The 16480-nt window shown below is 37.2% G+C and overlaps 1 protein-coding gene across 6 annotated transcripts in view; it reads left to right on the top strand.

Moving 5' to 3' along the window:
• The window catches only part of DMD (dystrophin), a 2476968-nt gene that overhangs the window by 1133704 nt on the left and 1326784 nt on the right, over positions 1-16480 (top strand). For all 6 annotated transcript variants that reach the window (XM_059910880.1, XM_059910875.1, XM_059910877.1 and 3 more), the window contains 2 exons: positions 11367-11501; positions 13128-13277. In XM_059910880.1, the coding sequence (XP_059766863.1) occupies positions 11367-11501; positions 13128-13277 (285 nt within the window). The remainder of the gene's footprint in view (positions 1-11366; positions 11502-13127; positions 13278-16480) is intronic.

The following is a 16480-nucleotide window of genomic DNA, read 5'->3' as shown; positions in this document are numbered from 1 at the left end:
TATTGACATTCAGTCCAGTAATCCTCCACTGTAACAACAGCTCCTTTACTTTGCAGTGAAAATTGATTTGTATATTCTTTGCCTCTGAGTCCTTGTGGAATTTTTTTTTTTTTTTTTTAATTCAGACAGAAAGTCACAAAAATTATACTCATCCTCATCAGTTCACTCAGTCCCATGTAATTAATTTTTTTTTTCATCTTGATCTTTTGTTAGCACTTTTATGAGTTCATCAGTTTTTCATTAGAGTTCTGAAAATGCTTATTCATTCAGTTCAGCAGTACAGTCCGTTACCAGAAACCTGTACTTGTCAGAGTCTTTTCCATGTATTTCTTGAAGATGAAACCCTTTTATAGGAACATATTTGCAAAATCATCAGAGTACACCCAGAACTGTCTGTAAATGACAAAAGACTTAAAAATGACCACGGTTAAAGATTTGATGACAGTTCATAATAATGCAGTTGACAAGAAAATTAGTTATTTCTGAGATATACATTTTAAAGTAATAACTAGGATTATTACTTATAACATTATACCTTTCCATACAAGTACAAATATAAGATTTTTAGAAATTTCATGTAATGTCTGAAACATTTATATTAACATATTTCCATACATATTTCCATACAAATACAAATATGATTTTTAGAAATTTCATGTAATGTCTGAAACATTTATATTAACATATTTCCATACATATTTCCATACAAATACAAATATAAGATTTTTAGAAATTTCATGTAATGTCTGAAACATTTATATTAACATATTTCCATACAAATAACCCAATGAAAGTTTAGTATTAGTTGTTTTGTTTGTTTTTTTATACTGCAGGTTCTTATTAGGCATCAGTTTTATACACATCAGTGTATACATGTCAATCCCAATCGCCCAATTCAGCACACCACCATCCCCACCCCACCGCAGTTTTCCCCCCTTGGTGTCCATATGTCCATTCTCTACATCTGTGTCTCAACTTCTGCCCTGCAAACTGGCTCATCTGTACCATTTTTCTAGGTTCCGCATACATGCATTAATATACGATATTTGTTTTTCTCTTTCTGACTTACTTCACTCTGTATGACAGTCTCTAGATCCATCCACGTCTCAACGAATGACTCAATTTCGTTCCTTTTTATGGCTGAGTAATATTCCATTGTATATATGTACCACATCTTCTTTATCCATTCGTCTGTTGATGGGCATTTAGGTTGCTTCCATGACCTGGCTATTGTAAATAGTGCTGCAATGAACATTCGGGTGCATGTGTCTTTTTGAATTACGGTTTTCTCTGGGTATATGCCCAGTAGTGGGATTGCTGGGTCATATGGTAATTCTATTTTTAGTTTTTTAAGGAACCTCCATATTGTTCTCCATAGTGGCTGTATCAATTTACATTCCCACCAACAGTGCAAGAGGGTTCCCTTTTCACCACACCCTCTCCAGCATTTGTTGTTTGTAGATTTTCTGATGATGCCCATTCTAACAGGAGTGAGGTGATACCTCATTGTAGTTTTGATTTGCATTTCTCTAATAATTAGTGATGTTGAGCATCTTTTCATGTGCTTCGTGGCCATCTGTATGTCTTCTTTGGAGAAATGTCTATTTAGGTCTTCTGCCCATTTTTGGATTGGGGTGTTTGTTTCTTTGATATCGAGCTGAATGAGCTGTTTATATATTTTGGAGATTAATCCTTTGTCCGTTGATTCATTTGCAAATATTTTCTCCCATTCTGAGGGTTGTCTTTTCGTCTTGTTTATGGTTTCCTTTGCTGTGCAAAAGCTTTGAAGTTTCATTAGGTCCCACTTGTTTATTTTTGTTTTTATTTCCATTACTCTAGGAGGTGGATCAAAAAAGATCTTGCTGTGATTTATGTCAAAGAGTGTTCTTCCTATGTTTTCCTCTAAGAGTTTTATAGTGTCCAGTCTTATATTTAGGTCTCTAATCCATTTTGAGTTTATTTTTGTGTATGGTGTTAGGGAGTATTCTAATTTCATTCTTTTACATGTAGCTGTCCAGTTTTCCCAGCACCACTTATTGAAGAGACTGTCTTTTCTCCATTGTATATCTTTGCCTCCTTTGTCATAGATTAGTTGACCATAGGTGCGTGGGTTAATGTCTGGGCTTTCTATCTTGTTCCATTGATCTATGTTTCTGTTTTTGTGCCAGTACCATATTGTCTTGATTACTGTAGCTTTGTAGTATAGTCTGAAGTCAGGGAGTCTGATTCCTCCAGCTCCATTTTTTTGCCTCAAGACTGCTTTGCCTATTCGGGGTCTTTTGTGTCTCCATACAAATTTTAAGATGATTTGTTCTAGCTCCGTAAAAAATGCCATTGGTAATTTGATAGGGATTGCGTTGAATCTGTAGATTGCTTTGGGTAGTATACTCATTTTCACAATGTTGATTCTTCCAATCCAAGAACATGGTATATCTCTCCATCTGTTGGTATCATCTTTAATTTCTTTCATCAGTGTCTTATAGTTTTCGGCATACAGGTCTTTTGTCTCCCTAGGTAGGTTTATTCCTAGGTATTTTATTCTTTTTGTTGCAATGGTAAATGGGAGTGTTTCCATAATTTCTCTTTCAGATTTTTCATCATTAGTGTATAGGAATGCAAGAGATTTCTGTGCATTAATTTTGTATCCTGCAACTTTACCATATTCATTAATTAGCTCTAGCAGTTTTCTGGTGGCAGTTTTAGGATTCTCTATGTATAGTATCATGTCATCCGCAAACAGTGACAGTTTTACTTCTTCTTTTCCAATTTGTATTCCTTTTATTTCTTTTTCTTCTCTGATTGCCGTGGCTAGGACTTCCAAAACTATGTTGAATAATAGTGGTGAGAGTGGACATCCTTGTCTCGTTCCTGATCTTAGAGGAAATGCTTTCAGTTTTTCACCATTGAGAATGATGTTTGCTGTGGGTTTGTCATATATGGCCTTTATTATGTTGAGGTAGGTTCCCTCTATGCCCACTTTCTGGAGAGTTTTTATCAGAAATGGGTGTTGAATTTTGTCAAAAGCTTTTTCTGCATCTATTGAGATGATCATATGGTTTTTATTCTTCAATTTGTTAATATGGTGTATCACATTGATTGATTTGCGTATATTGAAGAATCCTTGCATCCCTGGGATAAATCCCACTTGATCGTGGTGTATGATCCTTTTAATGTGTTGTTGGATTCTGTTTGCTAGTATTTTGTTGAGGATTTTTGCATCTATATTCATCAGTGATATTGGTCTGTAATTTTCTTTTTTTGTAGTGTCTTTGTCTGGTTTTGGTATCAGGGTGATGGTGGCCTCATAGAATGAGTTTGGGAGTGTTCCTTCCTCTGCAATTTTTTGGAAGAGTTTGAGAAGGATGGGTGTTAGCTCTTCTCTAAATGTTTGATAGAATTCACCTGTGAAGCCGTCTGGTCCTGGACTTTTGTTTGTTGGAAGATTTTTAATCACAGTTTCAATTTCATTACTTGTGATTGGTCTGTTCATATTTTCTATTTCTTCCTGGTTCAGTCTTGGAAGGTTATACCTTTCTAAGAATTTGTCCATTTCTTCCAGGTTGTCCATTTTATTGGCATAAAGTTGCTTGTAGTAGTCTCTTAGGATGCTTTGTATTTCTGCAGTGTCTGTTGTAACTTCTCCTTTTTCATTTCTGATTTTATTGATTTGAGTCCTCTCCCTCTTTTTCTTGATGAGTCTGGCTAAAGGCTTATCAATTTTGTTTATCTTCTCAAAGAACCAACTTTTAGTTTTATTGATCTTTGCTATTGTTTTCTTTGTTTCTATTTCATTTATTTCTGCTCTGATCTTTATGATTTCTTTCCTTCTGCTAACTTTGGGTTTTGTTTGTTCTTCTTTCTCTAGTTTCTTTAAGTGTAAGGTTAGATTGTTTACTTGAGCTTTTTCTTGTTTCTTTAGATAGGCTTGTATAGCTATAAACTTCCCTCTTAGAACTGCTTTTGCTGCATCCCATAGGTTTTGGGTCGTCGTGTTTTCATTGTCATTTGTCTCTAGGTATTTTTTGATTTCCTGTTTGATTTCTTCAGTGATCTCTTGGTTATTTAGTAACGTATTGTTTAGCCTCCATGTGTTTGTCCTTTTTACGTTTTTTTCCCTGTAATTCATTTCTAATCTCATAGCGTTGTGGTCAGAAAAGATGCTTGATATGATTTCAATTTTCTTAAATTTACTGAGGCTTGATTTGTGACCCAAGATGTGATCTATCTTGGAGAATGTTCCGTGCGCACTTGAGAAGAACGTGTAATCTGCTGTTTTTGGATGGAATGTCCGATATATATCAATTAAATCTATCTGGTCTATTGTGTCATTTAAAGCTTCTGTTTCCTTATTTATTTTCATTTTGGATGATCTGTCCATTGGTGTAAGTGAGGTGTTAAAGTCCCCCACTATTATTGTGTTACTGTCGATTTCCTCTTTTATAGCTGTTAGCAGTTGCCTTATGTATTGAGGTGCTCCTATGTTGGGTGCATATATATTTATAATTGTTATATCTTCTTCTTGGATTGATCCCTGGATCATTATGTAGTGTCCTTCCTTGTCTCTTGTAACATTCTTTATTTTAAAGTCTATTTTATCTGATATGAGTATAGCTACTCCAGCTTTCTTTTGATTTCCATTTGCATGGAATATCTTTTTCCATCCCCTCACTTTCAGTCTGTATGTGTCCCTAGGTCTAAAGTGGGTCTCTTGTAGACAGCATATATATGGGTCTTGTTTTTGTATCCATTCAGCCAGTCTATGTCTTTTGGTTGGGGCATTTAATCCATTCACGTTTAAGGTAATAATCGATATGTATGTTCCTATGACCATTTTCTTAATTGTTTTGGGTTTGTTTTTGTAGGTCCTTTTCTTCTCTTGTGTTTCCCACTTAGAGAAGTTCCTTTAGCATTTGTTGTAGAGCTGGTTTGGTGGTGCTGAATTCTCTTAGCTTTTGCTTGTCTGTAAAGCTTTTGATTTCTCCATCAAATCTAAATGAGATCCTTGCCGGGTAGAGTAATCTTGGTTGTATGTTCTTCCCTTTCATCACTTTAAGTATATCATGCCACTCCCTTCTGGCTTGCAGAGTTTCTGCTGAGAAATCAGCTGTTAACCTTATGGGAGTTCCCTTGTATGTTATTTGTCGTCTTTCCCTTGCTGCTTTCAATAATTTTTCTTTGTCTTTAATTTTTGCCACTTTGATTACTATGTGTCTCGGCGTGTTTCTCCTTGGGTTTATCCTGTATGGGACTCTCTGCGCTTCCTGGACTTGGGTGGCTATTTCCTTTCCCATGTTAGGGAAGTTTTCGACTATAATCTCTTCAAATATTTTCTCTGGTCCTTTCTCTCTCTCTTCTCCTTCTGGGACCCCTATAATGCGAATGTTGTTGCGTTTAATGTTGTCCCAGAGGTCTCTTAGGCTGTCTTCATTTCTTTTCATTCTTTTTTCTTTAGTCTGTTCCGCAGCAGTGAATTCCATCATTCTGTCTTCCAGGTCACTTATCCGTTCTTCTGCCTCAGTTATTCTGCTATTGATTCCTTCTAGTGTAGTTTTCATTTCAGTTATTGTATTGGTCATCTCTGTTTGTTTGTTCTTTAATTCTTCTAGGTCTTTGTTAATCATTTCTTGCATCTTCTCAATCTTTGCCTCCATTCTTATTCCGAGGTCCTGGATCATCTTCACTATCATTATTCTGAATTCTTTTTCTGGAAGGTTGCCTATCTCCACTTCATTTAGTTGTTTTTCTGGGGTTTTTTCTTGTTCCTTCATCTGGTACATAGCCCTCTGCCTTTTCATCTTCTCTATCTTTCTGTAACTGTGGTTTTTGGTCCACAGGCTGCAGGATTATAGTTTTTCTTGCTTCTGTTGTCTGCCCTCTGGTGGTTGAGGCTATCTAAGAGGCTTGATGGGAGGCTCTGGTGGTGGGTAGAGCTGACTGTTGCTGTGGCGGTCAGAGCTCAGTAAAACCTTAATCCACTTGACTGTTGATGGGTGGGGCTGGGTTCCCTCCCTGTTGCTGTGGTGGTCAGAGCTCAGTAAAACCTTAATCCACTTGACTGTTGATGGGTGGGGCTGGGTTCCCTCCCTGTTGGCTGTTTTGCCTGAGGCAACCCAACACTGGAGCCTACCCGTGCTCTTTGGTGGGGTTAATGGCAGACTCTGGGAGGGCTCACGCCAAGGAGAACTTCCCAGAACCTCTGCTGCCAGTGTCCTTATCCCCACGGTGAAACAGAGCCACCACTCGCCTCTGCAGGACACCCCCCAACACCAGCAGGTAGGTCTGGTTCAGTCTCCCCCAGGCTCACTGCTCCTTCCCCTGGGTCCTGATGCACACATTACTTTGTGTGTGCCCTCCAAGAGTGGGATCTCTGTTTCCCCCAGTCCCGTCAAAGTCCTGCAATCCAATTCCCACTAGGCTTCAAAGTCTGATTCTCTAGGAATTCCTCCTCCCGTTGCCTGACCCCCAGGTTGGGAAGCCTGACATGGGGCTCAGAACCTTTACTCCAGTGGGTGGACTTCTGTGGTATAAGTGTTCGCCAGTCTGTGAGTCACCCACCCAGCAGTTATGGGGTTTGATTTTACTCTGATTGCGCCCCTCCTACCGTCTCACTGTGGCTTCTCCTCTGTCCTTGGACGTGGGGTATCCTCCTTGGTGAAGTCCAGGGTCTTCCTGTCAATGATTGTCCAGCAGCCAGTTGTGATTCTGGTGCTCTCGCAAGAGGGAGTGACAGCATGTCCTTCTACTCCGCCATCTTGGTTAATCTCTCTGTAAGTTTTCATTTACTTTTAGTTATTAAAAGTCTCATATAAATTTTTTGTTTTTATTTTTTTAATTTTATTTTTGGCTGCATATGGTATTGTTTTTCTCTTTTTGACTGTGTTTGGTCTTCGTTGCTGTGCTCGGGCTTTCTTTAGTTGCAGCGAGCGGGGGCTACTCTTCGTTGCAGTGCATGGGCTTCTCATTGCAGTGGCTTCTCTTGTTGCGGAGCACGGGCTCTAGGCATGCAGGCTCAGTAGTTGTGGCTCGCAGGCTCTAGAGTGCAGGCTCAGTAGTTGTGGTGCACGGGCTTCATTGCTCTGCGGCATGTGGGATCTTCCTGGACCAGGGCTCAAACCCGTGTCTCCTGCATTGGCAGGCGGATTCTTAACCACTGTGCCACCAGGGAAGCCCTAAAAGTCTCATATAAATTTTGATCTCATACTTTATTAAAATCTTCCACCAACTTAATCTTGTGGGGTCAGTAATTTATACAGATGTGGGAGTGAGAAAAAAAGATCTTACAGTCCTCTTCTCTCAATTTCTGGATAGTAATCTTCTAATTTTAGTATATGGGAGGATAAGGAAGGAAAAATCCTCTTCATCTGATGTTCTTTCTTTGGCTGGCTGCAGTTGCTGTTAACTTTTTTGTTAACACCCACACACATCTGTGATGATGGGTCTGTTATCACCAGACTCTATAGGTTATCACTACTGGTCTGGCTTGTTCTCTATAGGTTTGTTGTGGTCTGATGGAGAGCCCAGTTGGCCTTGTTCACATGGACTTTGAACCCTAGAAAAGATTTCCTAAGCATACATGATAACCTTGGAGTATTCAACAAGAATTTCAGACTGACTCTTGCCAATAGCCTTATACCATGTTGAAAATTAAATCTTTTTGTCTTACCCACTATATCTCAAATCAGCCTGTGGGCACTGGCAGATCCCATATTACGTAACTCTTAGGAATGAGAAATGTGAAATAGTTGTCCTTGATTCCTCTTTGGCCATACCAGCATCTCAGTAGGGAACGCATGTCAACCATTCCTTTCTGAATATACCCACCCACTTGAAGAGCATTGTTCTTTTAGATCCTGTAAAGAAAAGGGACCAAGGGACCAGATGAGTTTCCCCTAAACATAAAAAGGTAAGAAAAAAGGATTGCCTAACTTTTCAAATTCTCCTCTCTTCATGTTCCCCCAGTGCCCTCCCCGTTAGCCGGCTCTCTATAGATGAGGGCTTGTAGAAACATCTAGCAGAAGTTTTACCAACATGGAATGTAGGGAACTTAGCCCTTTTATTTCTTAAGTATGAATTCTGGTTGTTAGTCTGAAGTAGATCCTACTGGCAACTTTTATCACCAGGCTCAACTTATTTATTATAAATTTTTAAAAAAATTGTTCTGTTATCCCTGATCACAATGTATGGATTCTACCATTTGTTACAACTGTTGACTCCCTCTAATGGTAGTGAATTTTGTCACACGGCTTGTAATTTTTTTGTTTGTGAGCTCATCTGTAGTAGGAATTATATTTTACTGGAAATCCCTTCTGTGCTAGGCTATTGGAGGGTCCTTATGAGTCCTTTCTGTTTGTCCCTACTGGAGTCTGAGAGATGTTATGTTCTATCCTCGTGTGTGATATAAACTTAAGTTTCACTTCCTTACGGGTGGATCCTTATTTTCCAACCAAAATCCAAAGGATCCTCAGCTTTCTTGCTAATTCCTTATACTCCAGTGGATGGGGATTTTATAGTTCTTGTTTCCAGGATAGGTGACACCCAGCTTTATGCTTTTCCATCTCCCTGGAATGCATGAGACCAATGCCTCTTTTCCCATCCCAAATTAGTTTTGAATACCCCAGCTTTTATGTTCTGATATGCCAGTATTTTGTTAAGCTTGGTTTCCCAACCTTTGGTGCACTTAACTTCCCCTTTTATTTCTGCCACCTGAGGATTTTTCATACTTGTTTCATAAATCAGCTGTGAATTTAAAAGGTTTCTTTTAAATATTTTATCTAGCATTTTAATATGACTGGAGCAGGTTGGGGGGAGGGATTACCACATCAGCTCCATTTTGAGTGGAAGTTTCCTTTTTCATTTGTACTTTCTTCAAAGCCACTTTGAATTTGGTGATTTCAAGGTAATTTTAAGTTCCAAATTGTTAAACTTAACAGTTATTCTAAGTGGCTTTTAGCTCCAATTCAGGCTGCAAGACTATATTTTATTTTGCAAAGGTGACCTGTAAAGCCAGTACATTCAGCCTCTCCAGCTGTGTCCTTCAGATGCATTGAGGACACAAGAGGCCATCCATCCTGATGGTTAAATCAGCAAGGTAGTTCGTTATCTCAATCTGCACCAAAGTTAATAAGACACGTTACCAATCGCATCTCCTTATCTTCAAAGCTCTAACGTACCCTTGGGTATTAGATGGGATATTTATATTTTCCCACTGTGATCTTTGCCCAGAAGGAAGACAGCCTGTAGTCCAGCATGAGCTGGAAATGACCCAGATTTAAGATTTCTATCACTTTTTAAAGCAAAATACTTAATTTCACTTTCTGTAATAAACTGTACATAAAACACTAAGCAAGAATTGGTAGGCTGGCAAGGCAGGTTAGACTGATACTTTTCATCAGTTAGAGAGAGAATGTTCTCCATCATTTGCAAGGGCTATGAGCAAAGGTGAAAATATGGGGAATCTGATAGAATTTTTAGTTTCTCCTAAAATAAAACTTCCTTCCTATGCTTCATTTTTGGTTGTGGGGGAGGGGTTGCAGGTGGTAGTGATTGCACTGCTATATCTATAAATTTGCCCAATACTACCAATCTCCAAGCTAATGGAAAATGACTCTTTTAATATTCTTATCCTCTAATGTATCTTCCTACTTTTTCCCAGCAGACATAACCCTAATCCAGAAAATTGTCTTTATTATTTCTCTGCTTAAAAAAATTTATCATACATATGTGGGTGCCTAAACAATATACTGCTCAACTTTGCTTGTTTTGAGGGTTGTAGAAAGTGGTAACCTATAATATATCATTTTCTGGGGCTAGCTCTTTTTGCTCAACATTTTTGTGTCTGGGCCTCATCCATATGGTTCTTTTTGGTGAAGTTTTCATTTTTGCTTCTGTATTCTCTGTGTAAATATGATACAGTGTATTTGTACATTTTCTTGCCACTGGACATTAAGGTTCTTTTCCTTCTTTTTTTTATTTTGGTTATTACAAAAAGTACTGAAATGAACATTCTTGTAACTCTCTTTGTTGTCCATCCAAACCAGTTTCTCTGAGGATGTGTATGGAAAAGTGGAGTTGCTGGGTTGTTAGGTATGTGAATATTCACCTTACTGGGAATGACATTGTTTTCCAAAATGATCATTCTAGTATACACACCCACCAGCAATAAATACAAATTTGTGTTAATGTGTATCTTCTTTCACACTTGGAATTGTCAAACTTCTCATTTGTGTCAGTCAACATGTTAAATATCTCACTGTAATCCTGACATACATTCTCCTGGTTACTAATGAGTCTGAACATATTTGTGAATGTTTATCACATGTATCTTTTTCTTTAAAATACTGGTTCAGGATTTTGTTTCATTTTTCTATTAGGTTATTTGTTCATCTTTTAACTGATTCAGTGTTCCTTTCATATTCATCTATTTCCAGTTTTGCAGTTGTTTTCTTCAAGTTTGAGGCTGTTTTTCAATTTCTTTCTTGTGTTCTTTGATAAGTAGGTTTTAATTCTAATGTAATTAAATGTATTTATATCTTTCTTATGGTCAGTTTTTACAGAATGTCTTATTTTAGATATTCTTCCCCATCCCAAGGTCAAAAAAAGTCTCTTCTATATTCTTCTGGTAGCAGTCTTAAAATTTTGCTTTTTCATATATGAGTACTTTTGAATATTAATTAGTTTTTTCAGTGTATATCAAAAGCCATTGAAAAATAATCATATCCTCAAAATAGTTCGTATTCATATTTCTAATAATATACCACAAGGAAATAATTTAAAATATGGAAAAATCCATACACATGATGATGGTCACCAGAAAGATATAATAGCAAACAAAACTAAGGAAACCAAACTATAGCTACTTAAATGAAACCTTAGATTTTTATTAAAAAATATATCTTCCTAATAATATAGAAAAAAAATATAGGATATAATGTTTATTAAAAAGAGAGCTATAGTTAAATCCATACTTTACTTTTAACTAGTTATTTATATATGATAAAATTTAGAGGAGGTCACAGAAAGTGGTAATACTTGATGTGTTAGGATGTTAGGTTTATACGTGCAGTTTTATATATGTTTTTATTTTTTCTATTTCCCAGACTGTAATGTTGATGAATTATTTTTTATTTAAAAAAGTAAATCACTGAGTCTTGAATTTATTCATGTAATAAAATGTTTCCTTAATGATTTGTAATTATAGACATATTAGATGCTCAAAATGACTAGTTGCATTTTCAATGATCTACAAAGAAAAGGTGAAAAATATAAAATATGTTTTATTGTTAGAAGTTTTAAAAATGGAAACGGCAAAATTGCACACTCACTGTTCTATCAAAATATTTCATCTGTGATATACATTTCTTTCACAGGAAGTTTGGGCATGTTGGCATGAGTTATTGTCATACTTGGAGAAGGCAAACAAGTGGCTAAATGAAGTAGAATTTAAACTTAAGGCCACTGAAAATATTCCTGGTGGAGCTGAGGAAATCTCTGAGGTGCTAGATGTAAGTTGTGAATTAATATAATTGTGATAATTAATATGCATTATTGAAAGATGTCAAGAATCAAATAGAAAATAAATTCAAAGAAAACCAGGCAGAGAGTATAGTTGCTATGCCTTCCCCAGCACCAGCACTTGGGATGAAACCTTTGATTCCTCTCTGAACCTTCCAGTGTTGAGGTTTTAAAGAGAATTTAAATAACCTCTTAGAGAGGACATATGCCTTTTGCTATATCACTATGTTCTATGTTGACATTTTTCTTTACCTGCTTAAATCTACTACAGACCTTGTGAAGACAGTTTGAATGCAGTTTTGCTCCATTGGAGTAGAGATAAACAGGATGATAATGTAAAACATTATTTCCAGTTTAAAAGCTACCTTCACTGAGTTGGAACATATTTTTTAATTATTTAAAATCATAAATTTATACCTTATAGAATGTTTCAAGGTATTAAATAGGCATGCTTTGATATTGGAAATGTATCTTTAAAATGTTCATACATTTTAGTACATAGAGAATTTTAGTACATTTTCAAGGTTTATTTTGGAGATCTTTAAAAAGTAAAATTTAAAGGAGTTTGCATGTATAAGCTTTGATTTATGTGAATTTCTGATAATCAGTTATGTCCTATGCATTTTATTGTACTTTTGGCTAATCCTTTATATGTAATGAATATGTAGTTTTAGCCTATGTATTGTGTGTAGAGCCACTTGTAGTGCAGCCCCTTTGTAAATCTGCTAAAATAAGGTACCTAAATTAATCAAAATGTGAAGAAAATGTGAAATGTTTTTGACTGAATAGAATTGGAATCCTAGGACATTGCAGCAGAAACCTGGGCATGATTATATCCAACTTCCTTACTTTTGCAAGAGAATTGTAAAACTTGAAGAGGTATCAAAGAACAATGAGAGAGGCCTCAAATAGACTATAATTATGTCCCTGTCCTATTCAGAGATGTTCAGTGACCAAACATTCGCTGTGAACTAACAGTGTGAAGCATCTTCCAAAAAAGATGAAACAAACTTGCAAAGTTATACCGCATGAGTAAAAGGATCATGGCCAGAACAAAGGATGTGATCATGCACTTATCCTACTAAATGAACAGATTGAAGGACCTCATCCTTGTTTTTATTGTTTCCCAGTCCAAAGATGGCTACTTTACCTCTAAGCTGTGTATGTGTGAAAAAGTGTGAAGGCCAGAGGGATTTCTTCTAAAGTACTGTGACTTTTTTTTAATGTGAGAAGGGAAACTCTGCTCTTGAATTTGTACCTATGTACATTGTCAGAATCATGTCACTTGGCCATCACTAGCTATAAGAGAAGTTGGGAAATTGAGTGTCTTAACTTCCAGGTTTTATAGTAGAGAGCCTCAGAGAAGAAGGTAGCCGTGAATCATTTTTTATGTACCCCATTCCATAGTTCTGCCTCAAGCCCATGAAGATTCACATGGAGCAACATCATAGTTTTGAAATAACAATGATCTTTCATGTTTTGTTATCCCAATTAAATATTGCTTTAAGTTGCTTATAACTTAATTATATGTAAATCAGAAGATACTGAGCATTTTGGGTTAGTTCAATGGATTTAGAAAAAGAAGTGAAATAGTAATTATTGCAAATGTATTTCAGTCACTCGAAAATTTGATGCAACATTCAGAGGATAACCCAAATCAGATTCGCATATTGGCACAGACCCTAACAGATGGCGGAGTCATGGATGAACTGATCAATGAGGAACTCGAGACATTTAATTCTCGTTGGAGAGAACTACATGAAGAGGTATGACGAGAAGAGTGAAAAATCTCTTTAAACTAATTTGCATAAAGACTAGCAAATACCTTTATGCCTCTCAGTCAAAATGAGGAATAATTTAGATATTAGCTCAGCTTCCAGGTTGTAGAAACTTTCAAGTTCTAGACATGGATGAAATATTTATATGTGTATCATATCATTTTATCTTACAAAAACTTTATAAAGTATGGGTTTTAATAGGAAATCTGAGACAGACCAAGTACAGTAACTCACTCAAATCTTCAAATGAGTAAATAGTTAATTTGGTGTTCAAAATCGGATCTTATCTGACCACAGTTCTTTTCCATATGCAAGATTAACTAATATGTGTAGGTATTGTCACCTCTCTCTCTCTCTTTCTCTCTCTCTCTTCAAACATGTATACACATGTTTGTTATGGTCATATATAATCTGTTAATAATACATCTGATTTTATTAGTACCCAAGATATTGGATATTGTTTATTGTTCCCAAATAATATGAGTTTGTATTCATATATAACAGAGGGCTTTTCATATTTAAAAATTAATACATATGGTGTGAATTTTTGAAATCAAAATTGAAGAAAATAACATATTTTTCTGAATCAAACAATATTTTGCATACACTCTCCTAAATCAAGAATGGATTATTTGTCAAGAAGGAAAAAAGATTCATAATGAGGTTTACTTTCGTATCTGATTGCTAAGTGCATCTATAACATGTGAGACACTGAAGGTTTGGTAATAAGTCAGAACAAGTATCTGTACTTCACTACTTATAGTCATTGATTAGTTAAGCAAAAAATTATTCATTTCTTAGTGTGTTCCAGGACATAAAAACAAATAATATCCTTATAAGATGCAAAACGTTGGGTTAAAAGTTACGACAAAGGATCAGAGAACATAGAAAAGGACACAGACTTGTGTGGGTCAGCAATGGAAGGTATTTGAGGTAGCTTTCCTAGAGATTTGTTGTAAACTACATTTTTAAATTAGAGTAGGAGACAGCCAAATGGGCAAGAGTAAGAGGGTGATTCCAGGCAGGTAGCCACCAGCACTTACAGAAAATTGGAAGTATTTGGTTTTGCTAGAACACAGAATGCAAATGGGGGTCTGGCTGAAGGTGAGCCTGAACAAATAAGCATGAGTGAGGTTGCTAAGGGAGATCTATGCTTCACAAAAAGCCTGCTCTATAGCCATGCACTTAGGGAACCACTGAAGGGTTTAACTTATAAGGGGGAAGGAGAAGAGAGGTGCCACCATCAGATTACGTTACCTCTGTGGAGACTGGAGAGTGGGGTGGGGGGTCTAAGAGACAGGGAGACTGCAGGCAGTGAGACCAAGTAAGAAGCGATCCTTTTAGCTCAGTTGAAGGCAAGGCCATTGGTGATAGATACAGAGCAAATGCAAAACTCAGAAGAGTATCTGGGTTTCTGACTCAGGTGATTGAGTATCAGATATTTTTCAGAAACAACTTTGAGAGAGTAAGAAAAAACAAGTTTGGAGGTGAAAGATCACATGTCATTTTTTACCCCCATTGAGCCAGACATGTCTGCTTAAGTTTGATATTAATCAAAAGCAACCCGAGCGAGGACCTTAGGTGCTGGTAGTTTATTTTGGAGATGATACCAAGAAGGACAAGTGAGGGCATGGGGAGAATGGAGAATGAAAGGTTGGAAGGCTGATAAAGGATGCTTTTATGAGTGAGTTTCCATTGGGAGTTACTGAGCTCAGTCCCACTGGGAGCTTTAAAGAAACCAGGTAGAACACCAGTGTCATAGAGCTCACTTAGAATTGTCCCGCTGGGCTAATGGAAGCTGGAACATTTGTCCACCAATTTTCCTCCCTTTGTGTTTGAGGATTGCCCTTGGGTGCATAAAATCCCAGTACTTCTGGGCTGCCTAGAGCAGTAAAATTGAGAAATGTGGGAGCTTAAGGTGGGAATCTAGCAGTGCGTGCACGTACTGGCCACCAAAGCTTCAAGTGAACTTAGAGATTCTGAGGTTAAGGGGTTATGTGGCTGGGCAGCAACAGGATCTGCTACAGTACTTACGGAGTTCCCAGGTGGGGATGTTCCCTAATCCAGTAAGAGAGAGTTACACAGCCCTAAAGTTAAAGAGAGTGATTCGGACTAGTTACACAGATGGGGAATTTGTCAGGCTACGTGCTAATTAAAACTGCAGAGTTCATGAGATCATCCCAAGCAAGCCAAAAGAAAAAGAATCATAGACAGAATTTCAGAGTTATACCCCATATCAAGTTTTCAGCTGAGGAAACAGTGTCTACAAAGGAGGTGAGAAGAAATGATCAGAGGTAAGAGGAGACGCAAGTTAAAACCAGGGTGCTTAGCAGGTAGCAGTTCATAAAGAGGAGTCATGAAAAACTGTCAAGTATGGGTGGAGAAACCCAGTAAGATGAAGACAGAATTGGGCAAAAAGGATGTCACTTGTGACCTTTCCTAGAGCAGTTTTGATGGAGTTTTCCTGGGGATAGAGAGACTCTGTTGACAGTGTGATACAGAAGATATTAGAGAAAAGGACGGGGAAGGCAAGTGTGCACGATCCTTGTGAGGAGCTTGGCTGTGAAGGCAAAGAAAGGTCCTAAGGGGGGATGGTAGCTATGACGGTATGCAGGGAACCTTTTGTTATTTACGTGGGGGAGAAGTTTGATCATGTTTATACATTGGAAAGAAAGAAGTCCTGAGTAGCAGAGACTCCAAACAGTCCTTAATCCTGCACTACCTTTGTTTAGTAGTCTAATCATACTTTCTCCATATCAGTATAAGGGACTACGGAATGGAAATAGGCGATTCTAAACAGTCCTTTAGCCCTTGACCCTATCTCACTGTTACTGGACGTGGGCAGAAGTAGGTATTCCGAGGCGGCAACTAGGTCAAAGGTCATTTACATTTGGATTTTGATATAGAATTGGAATGTGCTTGTATTTGTATTTGAACTTTAGTGTCAGGTTAGAAATTAGAGTTCAATAAAAAAAAAAAGTCAAAAGGCACACTGTAAAACTGATTTTGGCTAAGCTGTGAAGAGGCCCAAATTTTAATCATTAACCATGTTCAGTGTTTGTCTATTCTGTCCTTACGAGTAGACCACTCTCTAATCCTGATCTTGGCATCAGCTTCATTTATGTAATGCTCTTGCAAACCTTTAGCAACACAAAAAACTACTTATGTCTTTACATTTCAAAGGTCTCTGT

The sequence above is a fragment of the Balaenoptera ricei genome, chromosome X, assembly GCF_028023285.1.
Source record: "Balaenoptera ricei isolate mBalRic1 chromosome X, mBalRic1.hap2, whole genome shotgun sequence".
In the NCBI taxonomy this organism is placed as follows: Eukaryota; Metazoa; Chordata; class Mammalia; order Artiodactyla; family Balaenopteridae; genus Balaenoptera; species Balaenoptera ricei.
Note: the sequence above shows the minus strand (reverse complement) of the source record. Positions and strands in the feature narration are given on the sequence as shown.